This window comes from Pteronotus mesoamericanus, unplaced genomic scaffold, assembly GCF_021234165.1.
Source record: "Pteronotus mesoamericanus isolate MK-2021 breed Mesoamerican mustached bat unplaced genomic scaffold, CSHL_Meso_final scaffold_174, whole genome shotgun sequence".
NCBI classification, from domain to species: Eukaryota; Metazoa; Chordata; class Mammalia; order Chiroptera; family Mormoopidae; genus Pteronotus; species Pteronotus mesoamericanus.
Genome location: NW_026555309.1, coordinates 26,246,755 through 26,274,647, shown reverse-complemented (window position 1 = coordinate 26,274,647; position 27,893 = coordinate 26,246,755). Strand labels below are relative to the sequence as shown.

The following is a 27,893-nucleotide window of genomic DNA, read 5'->3' as shown; positions in this document are numbered from 1 at the left end:
ATCAGAAAACATACATAAAACTTTAAAATCTGTGGCCTAGACTTTAGTATTTATACAAGTTACCAGCAAGGATTCATAGGGATAGGAAATACATAAATGTTAGATGAGGTTGCTTTATCTTAATTTCTCTTCTTGAAATCCCATTTTGGCTGGCTTGAGGAAATTCCTTCCGAGGAGAAAACACTTGAGCAGAAAGCTGTATCGGAAAAAGCGTGTGCCCATAGTGTAGGTAGACATCCTGTCCCTTGCTCATCAAGGTAGGTTAGGTCACTATGACTGAGTGGAAAGATCCCATTATTATATTTACTCCCATCTCTCGTTCGAGCTGCATAGTTCCCTATCTCTGAACAGATCTAGACCAGACCCATAAAAGCGATGCATAACCAGAGAACCAATCTCTATGTACATTTGTGGCCATAGGACACAACAATTAGTGATCTTTGCAAGAGCAATAGCATCAGTAATTACTGATGCCTAAACAGGGCACAGTGTCTGAGAAGGGGATGAGGAGAGTATCCCTAAATACTACTTTAAATTTATTCATAATCAACCAACCTATTGAGAAGTAACAACAGTTCAAGAAAGACATTTAAGAATTTGTTAACATCTAAAAGTGTGGTGAGGAATTTGTGGATTGCAGCCACAATGCCACCATACAATGTCTTTTTGGTACCAACCTCGGGACTTTGCAAGACCTGCTCATGCAAAGCTTCAAGGAGAGGCCCTCATTGCTAGGTGCAATGGAAAAAGCATCAAGACCCAGAATCAAATGCCTACGTGAAAATACCCAGCTTTAAATTTAAGACTTTAACTGAGGAAAGACTATTATTCTTCTTACAAATTAGTAAAGAAAAGACAGGATTTGTTCTTATAAAGTAATATATTAAAAATGATGAAAAATACCTCCAACTAGAACTCTGACTGGAGAATCTGTCTGATCAAAGAACCGCCCACGTATTGTTAGCACGGTGCCGCCTTGAATGCTTCCTCGTGAAGGTGAAATCATAGTGACCTCTGCGGAGGGGGAGGGAAAGCACGTGAACTAAAATGGCACAAATATTACACATAAACCCAGAGGCTTGCTGTTTAAAAATTTTCTAAATTACCTAGCTATAGCACCTAGTACCACTAGGGTAGGTTTTTCGTTATCAAATCAATCAATTAGGTGTTTTGTTATTTTGTTTCTGATACAATCCTGCAGACGACAATAAACGTGGCTTTTATAGAGACCTACCTATCCCGGGGCCGGGCTTTCTTGGAGCCCGGTACTCAGGCGACACTGGTAACGGGAGGATCCAGGGAGTAAGGAAAACCTGGGCTGAGTATAGATGTTTGGTTCCAACAGAAAACACAGGAAGACAGAAGAACAGCCTTGTCTCCCCTATGCTCTTAAAGGATGAGTCTGTATATTTATGGGCCAACATCTTATATTTATATTTCTCTCATAGAGTAGTTTTATATATAAAAATTTTAGCTATATTGGAAAAGAGCCTAGTGCATTACATATAATAAATTCTATCAAAGTTCTATGTAGTTTTACATATGAATTTCACATTAAATAAATTTCCAGAAAAAGTCAAGGTATATCATATTTGATTGATTCCAAGATGCATTTCACAGTGAACATCTGTGAAATCTGAATATGCCAATGCCATCACTCCTGACCAGGAATGAAGAAAAATCCTTTCAAGAAGACTTGTGTTTGTTTCTGACACTCTCCTAGGAGTACTACCAACCTGAGACCTGTGTAAATTAAAATAAGTATCATCTGCCTGAGGATTCTTTGGGACCATGCTGAGAGCATGTATCTGAGAGAGTACTGGCTGGTGGTTTAAATGGACAGCAGAATTGTTTTTCCTCCTTCAACCAGCACCGAACGTTGAGACACGCCTGTTTCCCTTCTATCTCTTTTAGTGCAGTGGGTTTTTTTTCCAGTCAACTTCACACTAGGAATGTGGCCGTCAGGGACCTAATTTCACGACAGGGCTTCCTATTAGACTCCCTTTCTCAGGGGTTTTTCCTTCTTAGAAGTACATACAATAATACAGTACACCTTCAGTCATACTGTCTCTGATTTCATGGAATTAAGTATATACATCTCTCTATCTCTCATCTCACACACACACAGAGTTAAAGGTCACATACCTGCATATGTCTGAAACATTGAAATTTTATTGAGAGAAGAAACAAAATATGCCATTTTTTGTGGGAAACTCCTGTTTAAAAAAAAAGTTCAAAAACTCTTACTTTAAATATAAACTCTATTTTAGGAAAATGTTATTAATTATTTATTTTAGGCATATAAGTCTCATTATAATTTGCAAAGGAGCCGGACAGAACTTTTCGGGACGGTTCTGCTGTTCTGTGTCTTGATTTAGTAAGTGGTTACACAGCTGCAGAGGTATACAAATACTGCACATGCATTTGTCAGGGCTTACTGAACTGCACACCTAAAATATGTACGTTTTAGTACATGTAAACTTTAACCCAATAAAGCAAGAACCTGCATTGCCATAAAAAACAGAAGGATAAAGGCTGGGCTCTTCTGCTGACCCCAAACGCTCTCTTCTCTTCTGACCCATTTTGTGTCACAGTAACTAGCAGTGCTGAACACTTATCAGGTATCATGCTATGAGGTTTAAGCAGTTAGGATTTTAAAAAATATTTTAATTTACTGCCATTTAATCCTTACATCGACCTGTTATGGTAGATCACAAAGAGAGTAAGTGGCAGGAACGGAATTTGAACTCAGGTAGTTTGAGCCCAGAACTCTGGCTCCAGACCTGCTAATTTGCATGAGAGTACAAATGGATGAGAGCAAGTTAAAAACAATCCACCAGGGTTAAGCATGGAGGTTGGGGGTGGGGGGGAAGAATCCCAATCTAGAAACTGAATGCTGTTCCCTGATTGCCTCAATTAAATTCATAATTAGAGAAGTTACAAAATTCAAATATTAAAACTTGCACCCATTCATCATAATTAACTAGAACAGAAGGACTGAGAATCTATTTAAAAGTATAACACAAATCTTGCAGTTGAGACCAACAGTTAACTCCCTCTAAATCTAACCCAGGCATTATGAAGTGCATTTAAAAACTAATGTGGTGGATAAAAATTTGGGAGAGACATCTCGGGAGTGAGGAGTCCCAGCCCCGCACCAGGCCCCACAATCCAGGGTTCCAGTGCCAAGAAGATAAGTCCCCACAACTTCTGATTGCAAATAGCAGCAGGGATTGAGTCAGTGGAAGAAAATTCTGGAGTCCCAAGTAGTTCCCCTTCAAGAACCTGCTCTTGGACTTAGACCCATTCCCTCTGAGCTCCAGCCCTGGCGTAGCAGCCTGAAAGGCACTGGTAACATACAGGGAGAAACTAAAGCGTCTGGCATCAAACCATTATTATATGAAATGGTAAAGGGGCTTATTTAAGAAAAAGAAGATCAAAACTGTGGATAATAAAATAGCAATAAATACATATCTATCAACAATTGAATCTAGAAAAACAAACTAAGCAAACAAGGAGAACAGAGAGGATGATGGATACGGAGAACGATTTGATGGTTGCCAGATGGGATGGGGGTGTGGGGAAATGGGTGAAGAGGTGAGGGGATTAAGAAGTACAGATAGGTACATGCGGCATAGCCGTGGCAACGTTAAGTACTGTATAGGAAATGGGGTAGCCAAAGAACATACGCATGACCCATGGACATGAACCACGGTGAGTGGGGTGCTGGCTGGAGGGAGCAAAGAGGAGAAAATGGGGAAAACTGTAATAGAATAATCAATAAAATATAAAAAAAGGTTTTCAGAAATAATGAAGGCCATTTAATCACATTACCACTCACCAAGACTATCATAATTAACATTTTGGTGAGACCAAAAAGATTGTGTTGTTAATGTTATTTTAAATATTGGTGGGAAAAAAGAAAGCTAAAGAGTCCCTGGAAGTATTTTATGCTAAATTAGTTATTTAAGAAGTTCATACAGAATTTTATATTTTTATGTTATAAGCCTTTTAGTTGATTTACTAAAGATCTGAAATGGTGCTAATTCCAACAATATTGCCTATGGTCAGGTCCTGCATTAGAAAAATTTTCTCTGCTTCTTAAGTTGGTGAGAAAATTGCCTCCAGATATAAAGTTGGAATGTAATTTATTTGGTGGTGACACTGAGGTGATTTTCACTAATTCAATGATAATGACTAGGCATTTCTCAATTAAGGCAGCCTCATCTGAACCTTATCAGTTTGGAACAGCTGTTGTTTGAACTTGGGTAATAGAGGAAGGAAGGTTGGCTATTAAAAGAAACACAGATTGGGGGCCACAATGGTCTTTAACTGGTTCATTTAGTACTCAGAAATGCCCCTGAAAGTTTGTAAAATAGTGTATGGTATATTTTAAATGTTAAAGCATTTAAAAAATGCCATATAATCTTAAAAATGGGCTTTTACATAGTAAATGCCATGTTTTAAAGTTATCTTAAATCCCTAAGATTGTTTTACATAAAAACACAATTTCATCAATTCTGAGACAATACAAAAGAACAGCAATTTGCTTTAAAAAGTTATAAGTCAAGATCACAGAATCAACAAATTTATGTAGCAATTCTCTATATTATGTGAAAATTTGCTGGCTTTTTTAAATTGGAATTTTGGGGACATGTTAATACAGTATATTGATTTATGTACATTTATCAATCACATTCAATCTTGGTCACTCAAACCTTCTATTTCTGGTTAATTATTTCTCTGAGAGACAGATGATGGATTTGGCAATTAATGCCTTTTATATAGACTCAGAGGGAAGAATTCATTTTTCTTGCCTGAATATGACATTGAGACCATAAGAGAACCATATATAGTTCAAGAAATCATTTCTAACTCAAGAATTGTTACTTCTAACATGGTTTTCTAATGTTTTCAAAAAAATTCTATTGTCCTGTCTTATCAAGTTATGCATAAGTATGTCATGTCCTTGTAGAAAATGACAGTTAACTGGGACTCTAAGTCTTTTGCCCCTTGTAAATCACAAAGATAAATCTTAGTACTATTTCCGTATCACCCATTCTGGTTTCTCCTTGAACTATAACATTCTTAATGGTTTTAGTCCAATCTATATTGGTCTATAATAAAGTGTCAGGCATCATTGTATGCAAACCTAATGCCTCTAGATGTCTAGAACTAGAAGATCTAAGTACGACAGTAGTGGATTTGGTCTCATCAACTCGATTGCAATTCCATGCATGCAATGAACAAATATCAGCCTTCTTCTGCAGCCCGTGAGCATTTACCTGGTATAACATCTACTTTGGTTGTAATATTGCCATTCTTTTCAAACTTCTAATTGTTGAGTCTCTCATCAGAGACAACAAAGAAATCAACAGATCTATCCTGTTTTTTATCTACTACAGCTATATTAGTATTCAATGGGTAAAATCATGAGTTATCTGGATTTCTGCTAACTGGCTGATTTTCTCAATGGAAGATGCTATGACATTTTGTGCAGAACAATTCATTCAGGTTTGGCACTTCATGGTCCTGCCCACAAAAGGCCATTAACATGCCCCAGTTACTGTGACAATCAAGATATTTGCAAAAATGTCTCCGCATATTTGCAAATGCACCCAGGAGTGGGTGGTCCTGCCATGGCAGAGAATTATGAGTGAAAGAGTTGCAGACCCCTTAAATATAAATTTGTGGGAAGAGAGTAATTTTTTAAACTCTAGATCTAGGGCACAAGGTAAATATACTCTTTTATTTTATTTACCCAGTTGAATCAATTATGAAAATTATTATTTACAAAATGACCTACCTTCCATAATCACTATCCAAGATGAAGCTGACATTGTGATGACCTGGAATTAATTAAAATACACAATCAATTAAATTCCAAATCATAGGAGAACAATAACCATATATTATAAAGCTGATTTAAAAGCAAAGAAATTTCAAATGAAAACTAGTTACACAACCATCTATTAATTCTCAAAAAAATGACAACTGAAGTCCCTTAAAGAAGTACCTACTATTTTAATATACACATAATAAGGTGTTTCAAGGTTAAAACTAGGAAAACCTGATAAAATATAATAATAATCAAGAATAATGAGAGAACACATATGTATGTAACCATATTAACTCCAAAAATCTTTCATCCATTCAACAGCTCTCCAGTTGGGTCAGACACTCTGCCACATGGTGAGCACACAGTTTGCTCTTCTCCTAACACAGCAATTTGTCTGGTGGAGGATACAGCCAGCCAAGAGCAATGACATAATCAGACAATTACAAGTTGTATTAAAGGCATCAAGGAAAAGAAGAATGAACTTTGAAAATGTAAGGCAGGGGATCAGGGAAAACATTTTTATTTTTTTGGAAGACAAGTCATTTTTATCTGAAATGCAAAGGCTATGAAACAGAAGGGATCGAAGCTCATTCAGGGACTAAGAGGTTTATGGAGTATGGAGTATGTGTATGTGTATGGAGTAGACAGAGCAAAGGGAAAAACAGAGTGAAATAGCTAAATTTGTCATGGAATCTTCTGGATGACAGATGAAGAAGGACAAAAGAAATGAGAAGAAACTTACTTTAAATGTAAACCTTAGGAAAAAGGTAATTCATACATCTTTACATGAAACTGTAAAGAAGCCAAAGAAAAGAGGAAATGCTAGCATTTAATAAGCAGTAGATATTGCAGAAGAATACAAAACAAGGAAATAGAGTCAGGCATTTCTGAGATATGAAGAATGATGATCAATATTTACCAATGTAAGTTCCAGTCATCTTACAGATGATAGAACCCATGTCTCCACTTGGATGATCTAGTTTTAGACCATATCTAATAAAACATATATGTTAATTTCAAAGCTAACATTGACACAAAAAATTTAAAATATTATGCTTCCCTTAATAACATGAATTTCAGAATAGGTATCTGGATAGAAACTATTGTTGTAAAAATAATTTCTGTGAAATTAAAATATTTCCCAGCTTTAGTTGAAGATAGTTGAATGAAACTTCATTGAACAATGAAATATTTTGTAATTAATTTGACTTCACCTATTGATATTTATCTTTAAACTACTACTTTAGTAGTTTTTTTAGTAGTTTTAGTAGTAAACTTTAAACTAATACTAAATAAAACAATTACTTGATAAAAAATATTTCTCATAATAATCTAAATAATAGTTCCTATTATACTATACTAGAGATAACCAGGGATATCAGGTAATATCTAAATATATAAATTCTTGCTAATTCACTATTAAACATTACACTCTATATTGCTTTAATAAAGTATTCAGCTCTGTCATCTTGCTAGAAATTACTGTCTGAACTTAATATGTTTACATCTACTATTTATTTTTCTAAAGAAAATTATTTGGGTTACTTACAAATTATCAGACTGTGGTACAAGAAGCTCACAGGGCATCCCTCCAATATACACTCTGTATAAATATTTTATTAGAAAAGAACAAGTTATGTTTAATAAATTGTTTCAAAATGCTCTTCTCCCACCACTTAATGTCACCTTATGTTTTTTTTCTCTCAATCACTCATTATCCATCACTTATTCACTTGACAAACATCCATTGAATCCCTGCCATATTGCAGTCTTTGCTCTAGGTATTGTAACACATCAGTGAAAAAAACCAAAGATCCCTGCCCTTGTGGACTTGATATTCTAATTTGGGGAGCCTGATCATAAAGATAATGATCAGAACATATTTGGTGTGCTAGTAAGTGATAAGTACTATGGGAATACAAAACAGAAACAGATCATGGGGACTCTTCCACCTGAAGTTCCATTACTTTAAATTCAAAACATAATTTTGTAGTAAGATTCACCCTATAGGAAATAAACAAAGTCCGTAACAGAGGCCCCATAGAGTAATCAGGATGAAAAGAATGTCTGAGAGCATTAGTAGGCTGCAGTGAAAATAAGAAGCTGAGAAGGGGCAGAGTAAGGCTGGAGAGAGAACATCTGTCTTTGCATTTCTGCAACTGATTAGCTCACACTATTGCTTTAAAGCTGATAGAACCCGATGCCACTGGAGGGAGGCGTGTGGGTTACTGACTAGTATTGCATTTTCTGCATCATCGTAATAAACCACCCAGCATCTGTGACAGCAAATCCCACACTAAGGATAAGGTCAGGTGCAAACCTGAACTTGAAATATAAGGACTTCTCTTTGCAGGGAATTTTGAACTTTTTAATATACTTTTATATACAAATCCTTTCACTTGGCAATTACATTAGGTTTATAAAGAAGGTAACTTGAATTATTGTTCCCATTAAAGATTTATGGATTCATATTCTACTTCTAATCTTCTGCCTCATTGAACTTAATAATTTTAGCAGCTAACACTTACAGGCACTTATTACAGCCAATCCTTGCAACCTTTTATAAGTTAGTAACTATTATCACTCCAATACACAGATGAAGAGACTAAGGGAAATTAAGTAGCTTGCCCAAGCCTGTAGCCAGTTAGGGGTCGAGCAAGAATTCAAACCCAGACGGTCAGCTCCCTGTTCGCTTTTAACCACACCCAGTAATTCCCACAGTGGTCTGGGTTTGCTGGCTGTTGTAATACTATACTATTTGGCATTTAGTATATAGATCCTTTTTTTTCTCATCTGATTTTTGAGACCAAATGCTCCTTGGTAGGCACTAGGTCATTGCAGTCATTTGCATGTCCTCTATAATTTGTACCTGATCTGAATTTGGAGATTTGGCTGAATTGACAAAACTTGAACAGCAGGAGCAGCTTGCGCACTGGGGTGTCCTGACTTCCTGCTCAGTACCCGGTCTACTGCTCCTGCTAATGGAATTCAGGCGCAATGTAATGCCTCAGGGGCCCTAGTGTCACAATTAATGTGGTAAAAATGAGATAAATGCAGTCTAAGGTCTCCTCTCCTCCCATTAATAGGTGTGTGAAATTCTTTCTCTATTTATATATAGTGTTTCAGGGTTTTTTGAGTGTAAGGGTCAGGTTGGCTGACCTCTGTGGTCCCTGCTGACTGCAATTCTCTGATTTTATGACATAATATCATCCATTCCTTTCTATTAAACAGAATTAACTTCAGCTGCAGTGAGGGGAAAGAGGAATCTCTTTTTGAAAGGTAAACTTTCTATTTCTTGGTAGTTTTATGGAAAAGGATGACTTAGAAAACCCCATTTAAGAATTAGAATATAAACCATTCATAACACTTAGCCATATGGTAAAAAAAAAAATCTTTGTTTATGCTAAACTGTTTATATAAAATGTTAAATATTTATTTCCCCATTTAGTTCTTTTCTTATATATAAGAAATCAATAAGAACATTTCCAGATTATAAGATCATGCAAATGTTATTTAATTGAGTATATCTCACAGAATGCCAGATAAATCAACTTTATTTCATTTAGTAAACCCTTTCAAATTGTATGTTTTACAAAGTTATATGTGAAAATGTACATCTATGTGCGCTGTCTGAATTGTTGTTTAAATTATCCATTTAATATATGTAGTCAACAAGCATGAAACATCTCAAAAGCCATGAGATGATTCTCTACTTCCTTCTATAGGAAATAAACAGACTTTCCGTCTTTAAGGCAATCCTGAGATAACCCCATCTATGCTACAGGACTAGAACTCTAGTCAAAATGCTAGTTTCCAGTCCAAACTATGGACAGTTATTTTGGATATTAAATAACTAGCTGATGTTACCATCTTGTCCAGAGCTGGTAAATGAAGGAACCCGAATTCGAACTCAAGCCTGTTAATAAGTTATTGATATGTTTATTTTTTTAAGTTTCAGCACTCTCCTGTATACCACGTTACAGTAGAAACAGTACCAAGTGACACGGTAGCTGACTTAGGTTCTCCCCCTGACCCTGACGAAGCTTTGAACATCTAGGATTCAGAGCGGTTTTTTGTTTGTTTGTTTTTTAATGTGTGCAATATGAGGCAGTTGGATTACGTAACAAAATTCCCCAGCAATGACGTGCTGTGACTTTAGCTCAGTGGCTCTGGCATTTGTCTCCGTGTGCCTTCTGTTAGCAAATCTATCGCAGAAAACAAATGACGCCTCCATGCCAATGCTCACGCACAGGCTGTCTTTCTTCCTATAGTGCGGCTGAGAGGACACTGGTTAATCCCTTTGTAGTGGTTGTTAGTATAATTTCACCCAATATTTTTGGAATATCCAGTTTATGAGTTATGAGAATATGTTTCCATATCAATAATTTACCTCAAAATCCTAACATTTCTCCCATTTGAGCTTAGTGCAGTATTACTTCCATAGACATCAGTGAAGATTTTCCCTTGGATTGTTATTAATGTACCTAAAAACAAACACAAAGTTCTGTGTGAGGTTATCTACCCACATGCCCACGCACTTGCTACCAATTAGAGCATCTTCCAATAAAACGAGCATCCAGGTACTTATTTCTCATGTTCACCACTACTGTTCAGCATTTTTTGGAAAGTTCTAGCAAGTACAGTAAAGCATAAATGAGTATCTAGTATTAAGAAAGTATCTACAAATATTTATAGATTAAAGAGGTATTTCCTGACAGGATGAATTATTCAATAAATATCACTGAGGACATAGATGATTTAATTGGAAAAAATAAATAAGAGTCCCTACTTTACACTAAAAAAACAGAATCAATCCTAGGTGAAATAAAAATCAAATATAAAAGTAAAATCATAAAAACTCTAAAAATAAGTGAAAATTTAGGTAATATTTATATAATTGGGATTTTGGAGGTTTCTATAGCACAAAAAACAAAAGAAATGAGAAAGGTTATGATTTACAGATTTGAGCATAAAAATGAAAAGTGTTTGAATGTCAGAAAAATCATTACTCAATATTAAAAACAAATGATAAGTTCAAAAGTATCTCTTACATATATTACATATAAATGGTTAATATCCTATATAAAGTATAAAGATTTCTCATAATCTAGTATTTAAAAAGCTGACTAGCCTTAATTTAAACCAAGGAGAAAAACAAGTAATTTATAAAAGAAAAAATATAAATGGTCAGTAAATATAAAATATATTTAATTATATAAATCCAAGGATTGGAAATTGTTTTTAAAACTTACATTTCTCATATAAATACTTAGAAAAATTATACATAGAATTGTCAGGGTTACAGGACTAGGCATTCTTACATATTCCTATTGGAATTATAAACTGGTATAATTATAGTTATGATAATGAACACTGGAAGTCAGCTCAATGTCCAATAGGAAGAAAATTAAATACATTATAGTAGACTTGGACACAGCCATTGGAAATCATTTTATAAAATATATTGGAAGTTACTGTACAATCAGGAAAATGCTACTTATAAATTTTCAGATATTATAACAATTTTTTATTGTTGTTCAAGTACGGTCGTCCCCATTTCCCCCCACCACTCCCCTGTCCCCACCCATCCCTACCACCCACACTTGGTCCTATATAATAATTTTCTGTACTAAAAAATAAATTAATTAATTACCACAAACCCAAAAGATATTTCAGCTGTCATAGAACAGACCTGGAGTCCCAGATAAAGGTGTGATGCTCCTTATTGTTGGGGTTCTGAAACCTTTTGCCTGTAAAATAATACTGTCAATAAGCAGACGTGTCTCTGTTTTGTTCCTAGTTTTATCAAATACCTCTGCTTCTTAAATTACTTATATTTAAACAATATCCATGAAATGACTGACAAAATGTCCCTTTTCACATCTAAGAAATAAAGTTTAGAATATTGTTCTGATTTTTCAAGACACTTTTCTTATCCCCTAAAAACCCTCTCTCATTTCAAAATGTTTCTAGCTTAGAATTTTAAAATTCAAGCATCCTTTTGTTATCAGTGTAAGTGAAACCAAAGTAGTAAGGCTCCCTGGTTATACTTTTAGGAATTTGGTAGAATAAAATTAAAGAAAGTCTACTTTGAATTAAGCCCAGGAAGAAAAATAACAAATGTGGATTTCAAAAATATTGAAGCAAAACATGGGAAAAGTCTAACAAAGTAAGCTTTAGACGATTATTTTTCAGAGCAGTGCAGTTATCATTCTTAAGAACTGTGACAGCAAATAAGAACTGGCAGGGAGCAGAATTCTAAGGAGGCCACCTGTGTGATGGAAACTAATATATTGTGATAAGACAGAAGAATGGCCCCCTAAAGATGTCCACGCCCCTAATCTCTGGAACCTGTGAAAATGTTAGGTTACATGGCAGATGGTTTATAGGTGGAATTGAGGTGGCTAATATGTTGATCTTAGAATAGGGAGATTGCTTTAGATTATCTGGTTGGGCTCAATGTAACCACAAGGGCCCTTATCAATGAAAGGAGGAGAGACAATAGCCGGAGTCACAGAAGGGGATGTGATGATGGAAGCAAGGTCGAGTGATGCAGCGATAAGGACTCCAGCACCACTGCTGGCTTTGAAAGCAGAGGAAGGGGCCATGAGCCAAGAAATGTGGGCAACCTCAGTGTAGAAGACAGACCAGCAAGGACACAGACTCCCCCAGGGCCTCCTGAAAGAACGCAGACCTCCTGACACCTTGATTTTAGCCCATTGAGACTCAGAGACCCCTAGGTCTACAAAGCAGAAAGGTAATGAAACTGTGTTGTTGTAAGTAACTAAGTTTGGGTAAATTTTTACAGCAGCAAATAGTACATTAACATCTACCTGTTAGATATATTCAAGCACATATATGAGGCAGGAGGGGATGATGGTTAAAAGTCCAGTTTTAGGGTCAGGATGTCTGAATTCAAATTTGAGCTCTACCACCCCTGATGAATGACTTTAGGTAAATGTAAGTTCTCAGTTTCATTATCCATAAAATAGTGATGATAATAATAATATTATACTGTTATAAGATTGTTGTGATAGCCAAGAGCTGGTATTTATAATAAACTGCTCCTGGCACACAGTCAATTATATATTAATTATTGCTATTATTATCCAAGTAAACACATGCCAACTTCTTTTCCAAAGGCAAAATGAGAAATAATTACTGCAAAAGGGAAACAAACTACAATGTGAAAAAACAAAATTAATACCAAATAAGTAAAAAGTAAAGAGCAGACCTGAAGGGCAAAATAAAGAATCCTCAGTAACCGAGATAAATATACAGACCTACAGATCAAATTCTACACTTAAAAACAAGTACAGTAGTCTCTCCCTTATACACAGTTTCAGTTACCCACCGGTCAACCAGGGTCCAAAAATAGTACATGGACAATTCCAGACATAAACAATTCATAAGTTTTTAATTGTGTGCTGTTCTGCGTATTGTGGTGCAATTGCACAAGTCCCACTCTGTTCTGCCTGAGACATGAATGATCACTTTGTCCAGCGTCTCCACACTGTACACGCCCCCTGCCCTTCAGTCACCGAGTAGCCACCTTGGCTATGAGATGGACTATCCTGGTATGGCACTGCTTATGTTCAAATAATCCTTACTTTACTTAAAAATGGCCCCAAAGCACAAGAGTAGTGAAGCTGGCAATTTGAATATGCTAAGGAGAAGCGGTCAAGTGTTTCCTTTAGTGAAAAGGTAAAAGATCTTGATGCGGTAGGAACTAAAATAAATTACAGGAAAACTTCAGCTAGGGATCCCCTGAATCTAGTGACATCAAGCCATTTGCTGTAAGTAAGGGGTGGTTACACAGGTTCAGGAATGGGTTTGAACTGAAAAATATAAAAATTATGGCATCCACTGATGAAGAAGCTGCTGCCAAATTTCTGGCAGAGCTGAAATTGATCAAGGATCAGTACCATCTGCAGTCTCAGGCATCCACTGGGGGTCTTCTAACTTATCCCCTGTGGATAATGGTAGCAGAGAGGGGGTTACTTCTGTAATGTAGAAGAAAACAATTGGAGTAGAAAAAGATCAGGAAGATTCCATATGCAGAAATACAAGGATGCCACAGAAAACAGAAACAGAAAACATGGGCAACATTTTTAAGAAATAACGTTTTTTGGAGGCAGAGGGTTAATGACGAAGAAAGAGATGAAGAGATATAAAATACTACAAACAAAATAAGCTAGCACAAAGTCAATTCTCAATAAATGTCAGTTGTCCCCTATTGTTATTCAGGAACTACCTACGGAATGCCCAGATCTCTACTTCAAAGTAAAGGGACAGATTTTTAGACTACCCAGAAGAGAGAGAAATATTCAAATGTGAGGCTAAGAATGACTTCAGACATTCTTCTACACATTAAAGTGGTAAAAGAAAAGAAATGCTTATTGGAGAAAGAAAAAGTCATTATGTTCCTATTCAAAATGAAAGTGACTCCAATGAAAGCAGGAAAAAGAAGAATCAAACTAAGAACACAAATGGAGAAAGAGAAGAAAAGTGTGAACAAGAATATAATTTGGAAGTATAAACATTTAATCCATTAATAAAATTAATTTAAAGAAGGGGGAAACAAATCAGAAAAAATAAAAGAGATTCTTGTACTATGGAAGATAAGTAAAACAGGGTGAAATTATCCTTAGTTACATGCTAACACCTATTTAAGTGTGGACATAGGTAACAATCTGCAAAACTAAAAAATAAAAATCCAGTTCTGCAAGAAGGAAAGTATAAGGTCAATTATCCATAAGTTAAAGATGAGCTCTCACATACATGGAAGCTGCACGCGTGGCTGTGGATGTGACCTTTGCAGGTGTTATTTTCTGTAATGGGAACCCCATCCACACTGACGCTTACAGTGTAGGAACCCTCTGGCATGGCTCTGGAAGGCAAATGAAGAACACATAAGGAATGTAATAGCTCTTTTATTGAATGCATAGTATTAATAAAAAACACTGCCCCAGACTAGGTCACTTTTGAAAAAAGGTATCTAAAATTCTAACTGATGGACAGTCACATTCTACTTTACATAATGAAAAGATTATCGCCGTCCTGAATGCTGCACTGCAAATTCTAAATCATGAACCTCAGGCAAATGCTTATTCTAAGTGCACTGATGCTTATTGAAAAGAAAAATAAATGCAATAACAACAAATGGAATAATAATCATTTGAAATAGAAACATATCACCTTGCTTTAAAAACATTTTAATCAAATTTCTCCATAAGTAAGCCTTTGCTGGAAAAAAAAAAACAGCTGAATGACTAAAGTAGGTGAAATCATCTGGAATATATGCTACAGGTTTCACTATTGTTACAATTGAATGTTACAATTTAAAATGATTAATTTTTCCCTAAGTTGCTAATAACAAACATTAATTTGAGCTAATAGTAAAAAACTTGAAATGTCACTATACAAAATGATCATCTTTAATCTTAATGACTATGTCAAGATATTGAACAAAATTAATCAAACCTGACAGGAAAGCATATTTTGATATTTTGAGGAACATCATTATAATTTAATAGTAGCCATTTATCTTCTAAAAGAGATCAATAATGATAATAGCTCTAATAACCTGGGAAATAGTTTAGAATACATTTTATCATGCCAATATGTGGAAAGAGCATTATAAGTGAATGTAATAAAGGTATAAAATAGTCTAAACATCATGAAATAAAAAATAGGTGATAATCAGAAAAATATTATAACAGCCAGAGTGATAAAACTATTGTAATACTCATATGCATAACTGTGATTCTGATATGAAAAAATGATGTTATTAAAGATACTTTAAAACATACCTAGTATAGCATGTTATTTGTGTTGAATGACTTGCATCTTTTTCTACATCACAAGAAATTGATTGAAAAGAAGAAACTAATTGCACACTGTTTCCCAGTTCAGTATCATCAGCTCCATAGTTAAACTGGTTTGCTTGAGCAAAACCTGGAAAAGCAAGTGTTCAATTATTATTAATGGATTCTGTTTTTAGAGATCAAACATTTTGATTCAGTATTGAATTATTCAATAAATAATATGGAATAGAACTGAAGTAAGCAGTTAACTTATTCCATGTCTGTCTCTCTGATTTTAATCTTCTTTGAAAGCAGAAAAATCAGACTTTAATTAATTTAATTCATAAAAGTAATTCTTGAGAACCAATTATTTGTCAGGTGCTGTTAAATTCAGTGGAATCAAACAGCTTACATTTCAGTGGTAGGTTAAGAAGGGGTGAAGCAAATAGACAAATATTTTATATACAAATATGTATATTTATGGACAAAGGAGAATAAAACCTGAAGAAAGAAGAGCTGGGCACCGCTGAGGACAATCGGGGCTCAGTCTTGCCAGTAACTTCTAAGGAAAGCAGAGATTTCCTCTCACAGTCAAAGAATCAACAGCAAGAGACATTTATCCATCAAATCCTGTCCCCATGAGTTGAAGGTTCCCACTGAGGGAAATAACTTTTCCTACACTTTGAAGCAGCACATATGCCACAACGGATCCACATCCCAAGTCCCTCTATTAGAGCAGCCCCGGGACAGGAGACAAAGCCATGCTGTGAGACCCTGAGGCAAGAATCGGACAGTACAGACTGAGTCAACATTCAGGGGGACTATTTGCCACAGCTGGGGCTCGATGAGTGGTGAGAACAGGAGGATGCGAGGCTGAGCAGAAAAGGCGCCCGGTACAGTCCACTCCCTGCACCACACAGAAATTCTCATGCTCTGTACTTTAAGTGCAATCCAACATCAGGCTTCCAAGGTGGTGGCCAGCTTGGAGATTTAATACAAGAAGATCTATACAAGGATTTAATATGAGAAGATCAGTGCGACAAGCTACAGGCCACGTTATTACAATTGGTCCCGAGGCTGTAATGAACATCCGTGTGTCCCTGCTCTAGCACTCATTGCAGATTTCCCTCCCCTTTAGCTAGCAGTTCAGCTAGTGAAGTGACACTAACTCTCATCCTGAAGGTCAGAGCCCTTGGTTTCCTTGCCCTTGTTAGGTTGTGGTTGCCATCATTGCCTATTCCCACGTATCACTCGACATGGAAGCCCTATGTCCAGTGATACGTGTGAATAGCTCTATGAATATCATGAAGCTCTATGAATATCATGAATTCCAGACATATTTCTCCTTATCTGCATTAGGTAAAGCAACCCTACCTCTTCATGATCAGAATTGATTATTTCTAGTCGTCTACTAATTATGTTCAATGAATTCAAACTGATCAGGTAGGTAGTAGGGGTAGTCTTAGTTCAGTGGAACCCATATTGGTACCTTTAGCGGATGCTTTCTCTGACTGGAAACTCAGACCCCAAATCCAGCAGAACTTAAAACTGTGAGGACAGAAAGCACAGGTTCATTTCCCGGATCACTGGGTGTGATAATGATGGGGGTAACCCTTCACCTCCAGCTCCATGTATAGTCTATCTATTGGGAAACAGCAGCATGCATCAGCCGTTGGCTCACTGCCTATGGCAAACGATGGAGAACATCCCATCCCACAGGATGTTGTTCCAGAATGGGATCTTAGCCATCCCATTCACAGGCCACTTCATCATTCTGCTCATCCATAGATTTCAGGGTGACACAGGCTTCCGGGATATGTGCCTGCCATCATAAGTTTTTCCACTGTAAAATGTGCTCCTTGTTCTGAGACACTGTTTGTGGAATCTCGTGGCAGTAAATCAGGCCCTCTAGACTCCCAGAAGATGGAGCTGGCAAAGCCACTGAGGGAAGAGAAGGCAAAAGCCATGTCTGGCATAAGTGTTTGTGCCAGCTATAATGAATCTCTGCTCTTTCTATGAGAGAAGAAGAGTGATGCACAACTTGTCACTAATAGGCCAGTGAACTTTGTGAAGGATGGTCTCTCTTGAGGGCTCAGTGTTGGTCTCTGCTACTGGCAGGTCAGGGATTCACACCGGCACTAAGTAGCTTAGCCTTGGTGACAGGGATTCCATGGTGTTGGTCCCTGCAGAGGCATCACCCCATGACCCCTGTATTCATGGGCCCGTTTTGTTAGCACTGAGGTGGCCAAGGAGAGAAGACCCTGGATGAGCCATCCAGTCAGCCTGGTTGTCCTGTTTCCCCTTGTGGGAGTGCTTTCTTGTGGGAATTAACTTGAGGCCCACGGGTCTGCCGGCTCTGCGCTCACTGCCGTGAGTCTGTTCTCATGCCTCTTCCCAAGGCTATCTTGTTTGTGATCTTCCAGGCCTGTCCCTGGGATTCAGGAAAGATGCAACATAGATCAAGGAAGCTTTTGAGAAGGAGTAAATATGAGAATACCTATGGCAAATGCATTTTTGGTAGAGGAAACAGGATGTTCCAAGGTCCTGTGATAGGAGCATGTTTGTGAATTCAAGAATTAGCAAGTAAGGTTGGAGAAGTATGAATGCGGAGGAGGGTAGGACATGAGACCGGAAGTAGGAGCATTTGGATTATTTTTATGAGGGGAGAACCACTGGAAGCTTTGAAACACATGAGAAACCTGATCTTACATGTCCCAGGAGTCACTAGCTGCTGTTCTAGGGTATAGAGCAGGGGGGCAGGAGTGAGGAAAGTCAGGGCAGGATAGAGGCTGTATCAATGAGTGACGGGTAAGTGACTGTCTCCAAGGGCTGAAGAGAAGATGGGGGACAATAAGTGAAGAGAACAAACCGTGGTAACCTTTGAGGGGATTTTACTGTAAAGGAGAATAGAGGAATTGGGTGGTAGCTGGAGAAGGGTGTGGAGGAAGAAGAACATTGATGATTTTGCTTTTGAGCTTCCCAGGTGGGGAAAATAGTATGTTTACCTGCTAATGGCTATGACGCAGCAGGAACAGAGAAATGGATGATGTGAAAACAACAGAGCAGAACATTATTTTAATCTTACTAAAAATATATGAAAAGTCAAAACTACATTTGGAAGTAAACATGGATTAAGTAACTTTATGCCACAGAAGAGTATTACATTGTTAAAACAACATTCAATTTTGAAATAAACCTAAGAAATGAAACCTATTAAAGAAATTAGTTGGAAATTTTCTATTAATTAAATCCTGTAATTAAATCGTCTCCTAATAGAAATGTTTAAAAGGTACTTAATACTTTGCAGGGGTGCAGAGTGAATCTATGAAGTTGTCTAGGTCATATTATTTTATGGAATAAAGCAAAGTTAGTAAACGAACAGTTTTTGCCCAGATTACTTCAAAATCTAAAATTCCTAAATTCTGAGCTCTAAAAATATGTGCATTTTTAAATAGTATTTTTCTCTATCACAACTGCTTAACATTAAAACACCATTATAGCCAAGTTGATGACTAATGATACTTTTGAAATTATGAAAATTTTTGTTTTATACCAAAAGATATGTATCCATATAATTAATGTAAATTTACAAACTATTTAAATTTCAGAACTTAATTGTTCTGATAATATTGTTTCCCCAGTATGATAATAAACTTAAAATTAGTATAAAAAGGAAGGCAAACCCAAAGATGTATTTATAAATACATAATATGTATTTATTTTACTAATATTAGAAAAAATAAATATCAAGTGTTTATCTTAAATTGTCAGTAGTTTTCAAGGATGTCTCAGCAAAACAATCACAATTTAATGTGCTCACATTAAATAACCTTTCCTAGGTGACATGGCTGAACGTCAGACATCTAGACGTCAGATGTCTGTGATGTGACTGCCATTTGAATTACTGAACATTTTCAGTGTTCTGTAAAGTTCCCTTAGAAAACACGAGTGTTGCCTGGTTTAGTGTAGAAGGTAGGACTTCACTCTGTCCAGTGTTCACCAAATACCAAGTCCCTGGACTCCAGCTCTGATAAAACTACATGTTAGGGGACAGTGTTCTTTCAGTAAAGGCATTTGGACCTTGACATCTGGGCTGGAATGCCAGCTTCAGTATCTCCTTCACTCTGACCTTGGGCATCAGAGTTTACATATAAACTCTCAGTCTCAGTCAGCTCATCAGAAAACTGACCACTATAGTCTAGTTATTGCATTGTTAAGAAGACTAAATGAGAATATATATATTGCTTAACATAGTACCTGACTCATCCATTGAGAGTTCATTTGATATCTGCTCTTATTCTTAGTTAAAAAAATCCCAAGGCTTAGGTTAAGTATTAATATTCCCTTTTAAAAAAAAAACAAACAGAAAACTTATAAGTGGGTGGTCAGGATTTGAACCCAGGTTGTAGATGCCAACCAGGCACATTTGTGATATTCAGAGAAAAATAACATCAAAAATGCACATTACAAAGCTATTACTTGTTATCCAGTGTAACTTCTTCTAGACCCTATGTTCTTTGCTCCTCTTCTATCCTTTATATGTAAAAAAAAGTAGGCAGAAATTCAGCAAAAGGTAGAAATTTTAATAAACACCATTTTCTTCTTCTAAGCTTAAAGGTTAACTGATCATGACTCATCCAGCATAGACTAAGGTATGAATATAAGTGTCAATTTAACATGTGAAAAATATTTGCATTGGATTCCTGGTTTTGAGCCTATAAAGGCAGTTACTGCCAAAATGGACTTGTGAGAAGATACATGAAAACACAGAAAAGCAAGCTACTTGTAAATCTGCATGCTCCTTCTGCCGACTTCTGCTTATCTTTGGTGTTCACATTGAGTCTGGAACACCCAGAAGGGCTGCTGGCAAATAAATGCAGAATGGAAAGTTTTCATTGTGATGTGGCTCAGGATGTGATGGGTGTATTATTTTCCTATTAGGTTCATATCTTGTGAGTGATATGGTAATGCAGATGTTTTCTTCAGCTTTCCTGAGACAAATACAACTCTAAACAATACTACTAAAAAAATGATGTTTTTAGCTTAGGAGTTGTTTCTCTCTCTCTCTCTCTCTCTCTCTCTCTCTCTCTCTCGTGTGTGTGTGTGTGTATGTATGTGTGTACTTATATCTCCATCATAGTAGTAAAATCTATGGAAAAAATATGAACCAAGTCAGTAAGATTTGTAAATATTGTCTTTAGAAATTTTGCTTAAAGAAAGCATAGAAACATTTCTAATTTTTAGCTAATTTCAATAGTTAAAAAATACAAAGAAATTGCCTTTTAAAAGAATTTTAATTTAAAACTGTAATTTTTAAAAAATCCAAATGAATCACCTTTAAAAAGAATTTTAATTTGAAGGCATAATTCTAAATAAATAATTGGGCATAAAGAAAGACCTCTGGAAGTACTCCAGGCATGAAGATTACAGGAAGAGTTGGGTGTACCCTGGAAACAGAAAAGGTTGAGGCTTCAGATGGAAATTCCTAACATGTTGATGTATTTTTTTTTTGTTTGCAGAAAAACTGGAGACAAGACTTGCCAGGCACGAAAACCTGGGCCTCCTTCCTGGGTGATGTCAGCTGCCATGTACCATTCAGGCTGTTTTGGTTTCTCTACTCAAGAAAAGCAGGGTTGAGAGTATATAAACCTATTTAAAAGTAGTAACATTGACAATGATGGGAAGGGAAGGTGTAGTGTGACGGAAGAAACTCCTAAAGAATGAAACTAAACCTATAACATCAATGTAAAATGATAATCAGAATAAAGTAGCTCTAATTTATGAAGCATATACTATTTATGGGCACCTTAGGTACATCATCCATTTCACAAATGCCAAGACAGGTAGAAATTCCTTTCTCATTTTACTGAGAAGCGAGCTGAAGCTTAGAGCAATGACTTTCCCCCAGTCACATAGCGAGAAGTACCAAAAATGGAACTGAAAGCCAGCTGGACAGGGCAAAAGCCCACGTGGTTTCCATATTATAAAAATTGTGTGATTCAACACTTCACAACAACAGAAATATATATACCAGACACTAGAACAGGAAATATATAGGAAAAAAAAAGACCCAGAAGAAAAATGTTATTCCTTCCGTTTTACTGATATTGAGGAAGGCAGTTGAGAAATACAAGGTATGAATCTACAGCCATACCACCCTGAACGCGCCCGATCTCGTCTGATCTCGGAAGCTAAGCAGGGTCGGGCCTGGTTAGTACTTGGATGGGAGAAATACAAGGTATGAATATAATGTAATAAAACCAATAGTTAGAAACACTCTAGAACTTATTAAAATAATGACAGAACCTCTCAAAGCGGTCATCCCAGAAGGACATTCAAGTATTTGTACGAGCATGCCATTGCACAAAACACTGTTAATTGGGTATCACAATTGTAAAATTATGTATCTTTGGCTCCTGAAGCACAGCCTGTAAAACAAAGTGAGGCAGTAGCAACATTTTTTGCCCGTGAAGGTCAGTAATGTATATGCATGGAAATAGCCAAAAGTCATGGGGATGCACCAAAATATTACTGTAGATCTTTCTAGAGTCTGATATTTCAGAGAAATTACTTTCTAAGTCAAACATTCCTATAATATTTTACTTTTTCACTGTAACTTTTACAGAAATAAAACATTGAAAAAGTCCTATGGGACCAACATTTAAATTTACAATTTCACTTTAGAAAGTGTTCTTGTGTGGTTAAGAACTTAGTTTTGCATGCAATTCTAAAATACAGCATCAGTTAGAGATGGCACTGATGGCTTGTGTGAATGTAGTTCTTCCAAAAAAAAACTTTGTTCAAGTACCATATTCATATGGCTATAGGAGCTCTAATGTGCTTTGCAAATTTATTATCATTGCTTTATACACTATATATATATATATATATATCCCCAAAACCTACATAAAACAGCATTTAGACTCAGCCTCTGAGAAAGACATATGCTAACACATATCCAGTCACCCAGAGGGTGTGGTTTAAGCAGGGAGAGGGAAGGCAAACCCAGATGGGGGTACTGGTATGTGCAATTCAAATAAGATTGAACTACTCAGGAACTCTCTGCCAGAAGCACTGATGGGAAATCTAGTTCACCATGACACTTTGTGCTCCATAGGAGTATTACTTCCACATCTTAGAAAGCACACAAAAGGGCAAAGGCTATCACCAAATTAACAAGGGTATTCTTCCAAACTGCCTAAAGACTTGAGTGCTTTGCCCTGGCTGAGTAGCTCAGTTGACTAAAGCATCATCTCGGATCTGGTTGCGGGTTCCATCCCCAGTAAGGGCACACACAAGAAACAACCAATGACTATATAAGTAAGTGGAACAACAAAGTGATATTTCTCTCTCCCTCCCTTCCTCCCTTCCTCTCTTCCTCTCTCTCCCTTTCAAATGAATAAATAATTAAAAAAAAAACAACAGAGTGCTTTCTCCCCGCCCCCCCCCCCCGCCCCATTTCTAACTAGGGAAGATCCAGATCTAAGTACTTAAACCTAGCTATGGTTCCTGGATCAGAGAAAGTTCAGATCTCAAGACAGAAGGAAATAGATGGGTGGTCTTATTGTTTCGTTTTAATCTGGGCATTTCTTTCATGGCATGTAAATCTCTGTCAAAAACCTAACAGCTTTCAAGCACATTATGTTAACAGCAATTTTCAATATAAAGGACCTATGGATAAAGAAATTTTGAAAATAATCTTTAACAAATACATTGCCTTCAAGTGTTTAACTCTAAAAAAGAACACTTTAATTCAAAATATGTTGTTAACAATTTAGAGGTATAAGCCACTTTAAGTATATCATTGAGAGGTTGAATTCTGCAGAAATATTACTTAGAAGTATTGGAAGACATAATATATATAATAGAATTAAATACCATGCTTTGTCAATTTTCCCACTCCAAAAATTTCTCATTTCCCTTATTATAGACTAAGTAATAGCTTTTGTTAATATTCTTTTAAATTTTTCTTTTTTTAAATTGATTTATTTATTTTTCCAAATACATTTGTCTCCGCCTTCCCCTCACCACTTTTCCTTGCCCTCCTCCCCCCTCTCCCTCCCTCAATCCTTCCCCACTTTGGTTTTGTCCATGAGTCCTTGCTATATGTTCCTTGACTTGCCCCTTCCCTTTCTTTTCCCCTGCCCACCCCTCCTTTCCTTCTCTCTTGTCTCTGTTGGTTTCTTTTTCTTTCTTGTAAGCATCTAAGTACTGCAAATATTTAGATTCCAAAGACCTTAGAGGTAAAGAACCATGTATTTGTAATTCATTGTAGTATTAAATATATTCATTGATTGCTTACTATGTTTTCATCCCAAAATCAGGCAAGGAGGAAGTTATACATAACCTATGCTTTGATGAAACACGTGGTAAGTATTGGTAGTAAAGGAAGGCATTCAAAAGTTCTAGCGTCAATTGCTTTTTTCCTTTCATTACCATTCTATTTCTCTATCATACTAATCCTCTTACTAACATTCCATCTCCAACCCCCCAACATGTTTTATTTGGTGTAAAAACAAATGAAATATTATTAGACCCATGAAGAACAAAGCAAATAATTGCATTTGAGTTAAAGATGTTCCTTTTATTTCATCATTAGACTCCAGATCTTAGAGTTAATCAGGTAATTATAATACAAATTCAGATGATTGTGGTGATAGACTCTTGGCGATTTTATTAGCTGTTAAAGGGGGTAGAGTTTTTTATTACTCTGGCTAGTGGAGAAATAACTCCAGTAGATTTTTTTTTAACCATATGGCTCTATATGTGACATAGTCTTTAAAATACCTCAACTTTGGTTAAAAAAAAAAAAATGAAGAAATGGCAAACATACCTTCTCCTTTGATAGTCAGTCTTGTTGCTCCATTTATGCTGCCATATTTAGGTATTATTTCTGTGATTTTAGGAATTACTTTAGAGCCATCTGAAAGATATTAAAGTATAGCAGAGGTAAAATGATCGAGTACTCCATTTCAAGCATCAAATTTCATACCACATATTGCAACATTGTTCAAAAAATATCATGAAGACTATAGACTGAAAACAAATATACCAATGTTTTTATGTTTGCCTCCACTGCTAACCAATGACCTGACAGGGAGTTAAGCCATTAACTTAACTTATCCTCATTGATCATCGTCATTCTTACCTATCATATTATAAAACATTTATTAAATCCTTAAAATCATGCAGTGCTCTACCAACTGCAGCTCTGTAACCATAGGCAGCAGCTCACACAGCAGCAGGGGATGCTGGAGAACTAGCACAGGGGAGAAACAGGTTTGCACAAGCACACAGGATGTGCGAAGCTAGGAGAACCAAAGAATAGTCCAGGTACAAAGAGCAGTGTTGTGTTTTAAAAAGAAATTGTTTTCCGTTACAGAGGAAGAATCAAGGGAAGATGATTTCTGGGATCTTTCTTGCTTCCTAATGCTAGTGAGTTCTTAATGCAGAGATCACTGATTCACTCAACAAACTGTGTCAGGTACCTGAGGATATTAAAAGGCATAATGATCCCAACTTTCCAGATGTTTAGCTTCCAGATGTTTAGCTTGCACAGTACAGAGTGAGAAGAGAGCCCAGGGAGCTTGGGAGACTCAGACGGGGCATTTCATCCCTATTTCTTGGGCCATACCAGCTAATTGAAACAAGAGGTGCCCCTGCTGCATCTTGGAGGGCAAATAAGAATGAGCTAGACTGGACCCATTGTGGAAAAAGACAAAGAGTTCTAGGCTGAGGGCAAGTGAGCAGCCTCTTTGGAGAACTGTAAGCAATGCTTTAAAACAATTCATAGAAATGCACTGCACCATTGAGTTTATTTTCCGCTTATACTGTACAGATCTGGCAATTTTAAGTCCAGTAACAAATTCTCAGAATAAGTGGAAAAATTTAAGTAGGGGACACAAAGAAAAACCACAGAAATCATCAACTATTTGAAACTGAGTGATGAGAAAGGTGAAAGGAATTCGGATTGCATGGTTCATCCCTGCCTGAGCAAAGTTTAGTTAGGCACTTCACCCATAAGGGCGACAGCTCTCCAGCATAAAGATTAGCCCCCAGACCCAGTGCCTCTGAACTCCAGGCCTGTTTGTGCCGAGGTGCCCGAGGCCACTGCTGCTTCAGGCACCTTTGTAACTCCCAGCAGCCCACAGCCACGAGCCGGAAACTCCAGCTGGATCCTATCTCCAAGACCGCGCTGCTGCTCACCTATCTCAGGTTCATCCTCCCGTTATCTCCACGAACAACTCCAATTTCTTATCTTATCAGTCTCTTCCCAGCCTTCTCCTGGGTATTACTTTGAAGGCTCAGGGCAGCTGTCCCCGTAAGTGACAGACACCCGCCACAAAGGCCTATCTCAGTTCTACTGGGAAACCTCCCTTCAGTGGTGCAAAGGGACCCCAAAGAGCAAGAGGAAGGACCTCTGGTTGCCTCTCTCGCTCGGATTTCCACCTACACCCCTTCCTCCTGCCAGATTTCAGTCTTAATTCAACAGTCACCTGGGGGACAGGAGGTAAGATTCCATAATTCACGCAAGTAACACTGATGAATTAAGAGCAATCTCCCCCTCTATCTGTCTCAGTTAGGTCCTCCTTCCAGGTCCTTAGGGCCCAGACTCGCGAGGCAGCGGCGCCCACACCTTTGCCCCAGGGCTGGTGCCCGCGGTTCCGTCCCTCCCGCCACCCCAGGAGCAGAGAATGTGTCCACAGGATTTCTCCCGGGTGCCTCCCTGGTGCCCCGAATGGGTTACCTGCGTGGGCGTCCGCGGCGCACAGGAGCAGCCCCAAGAAGCCCCAGGTCCACAAAAGCCACAGGTGTCCCATCGCGGCTCGAGCTCCGCGAAGAGCCCGCCGCTGCTGGGAGCCGCCGCCCGCGCCTGCGTTCCGCTCCGGGACCGCCACCCGCTCGCGCGCCCGCCTGGTCCCACGCGCGCAGGCGAGGCCGCCCCGCCCCCGGCGGTCGGGCGGCGCCCCGGGGTGTGCGCACGGCTGAGCACCCCTTCGCCGGGGAGGCGCGCCCTCCGGGACCCACCCGCGGTCATCAAACGTCCGCTCTCCGCCCCGGGTGCCCGCATCCCCGGGCCGCCCCCGTAGGGGTAAGAGCCCCACTCCTTCTGCCAGGAGAGGTCAACAGGCAGTTCTGCCTCCCGCCGACCCCCTTTCCTTTCCTTATCTTTTCAATTTTTTTACAATTCTGGGCCAGCACACTTCCATGGCCTGTCTGCTGTGGTTATTAATCGACCCCAGTTGGACCTAAAAGTCCACCCAACACACAAAACCTCGCACATTTATTTTCCCCTTCACATTCAAGAGCTGGTTGCTATTCCTTTAACTGACAATCCTAGTAATATGTATGGATCTCTCAATCATAGTAATATTTATTGACGTCCCAAACACCATGTCTGGTGCTCTAGAGACTTCAACTCACAAGAATCTCCAAAGGACTATGTACTATTACTACTGCTGTTGCTATTATCGGCCCCACGAAGGCACAGAAGGTTAAGCTGCCCGAGGCCATGCCCCTCAGTGGGGAGCTGGGACGGAAGCGAGGACTAGGCTGCTGCTCTTACCCGCTCCACGGTCCCCAATTCTGCAAACTTCCAGCGAGGGCTTGCCATACGTAGGACACACTTATACTAAGAAATTATTCATTGTTTATCTGAAATTCAAATTTAACTCAGCATCCCGTATTTTTATTTATTAAATCTGACAAGTCTAGTTGGGAGGGAAGACAGGAGAAATGACAAGAGACCTCTAAAATAAGTAAATAAAATGGGGTCTTGACATTTTAATTACTACTGGGCGTGTATACCTATCTCACTGGGGTTCAGAAAGCAACTTTGTTAGATTCGGGTAATTATATTCATCTAATAGTCTTTTGCAAGTACACTTCCAGCATCGTTACTCTGCTGACGATAGTGCCTGTGAGGTACCACTGTCCTTCCTCCTGGAACTCTGCTGCGGGTGATGCTGAAATTCCATTCCTCGGGGTAGTCTTGGGTTTCTCCTACCTCTCCAGCCCCTTCTAGCTCACATTTTCGCCTTCCATCTCTTCCTGAAAACTGGCATTCCAGCAAGTTCTCTTCACTCTTTCCCTTTTCTATCTGAAAGCAGGCCAATCTGCAGAAAATCAGCTCGTTGAATGGCAGTTTGTCAATTATTTGCAAATTTACAGGTTGTAATGTTGTATAGCAAGCAGTACTTAGCAACTTTACTAAGGTTAATTCAGCAGTATTACCAAACACAGCTATA

The 27,893-nt window shown here is 37.8% G+C and overlaps 1 protein-coding gene across 1 annotated transcript in view; it reads right to left on the bottom strand.

The window, feature by feature from the left end:
• Positions 1-26,504, bottom strand: part of PKHD1L1 (PKHD1 like 1) — a 133,752-nt gene extending 107,248 nt beyond the window's left edge. The window contains exons 1-11 of the mRNA XM_054590401.1: positions 26,393-26,504; positions 24,479-24,568; positions 15,652-15,796; positions 14,621-14,729; positions 11,532-11,589; positions 10,230-10,323; positions 7,389-7,442; positions 6,759-6,832; positions 5,807-5,849; positions 2,146-2,216; positions 904-1,014 (exon numbers count right to left, since the gene is read on the bottom strand). Coding sequence (XP_054446376.1) covers positions 904-1,014; positions 2,146-2,216; positions 5,807-5,849; positions 6,759-6,832; positions 7,389-7,442; positions 10,230-10,323; positions 11,532-11,589; positions 14,621-14,729; positions 15,652-15,796; positions 24,479-24,568; positions 26,393-26,465 — 922 coding nt within the window. The 5' untranslated portion in view covers positions 26,466-26,504. The remainder of the gene's footprint in view (positions 1-903; positions 1,015-2,145; positions 2,217-5,806; positions 5,850-6,758; positions 6,833-7,388; positions 7,443-10,229; positions 10,324-11,531; positions 11,590-14,620; positions 14,730-15,651; positions 15,797-24,478; positions 24,569-26,392) is intronic.
• Positions 26,505-27,893: the final 1,389 nt, after the last annotated feature.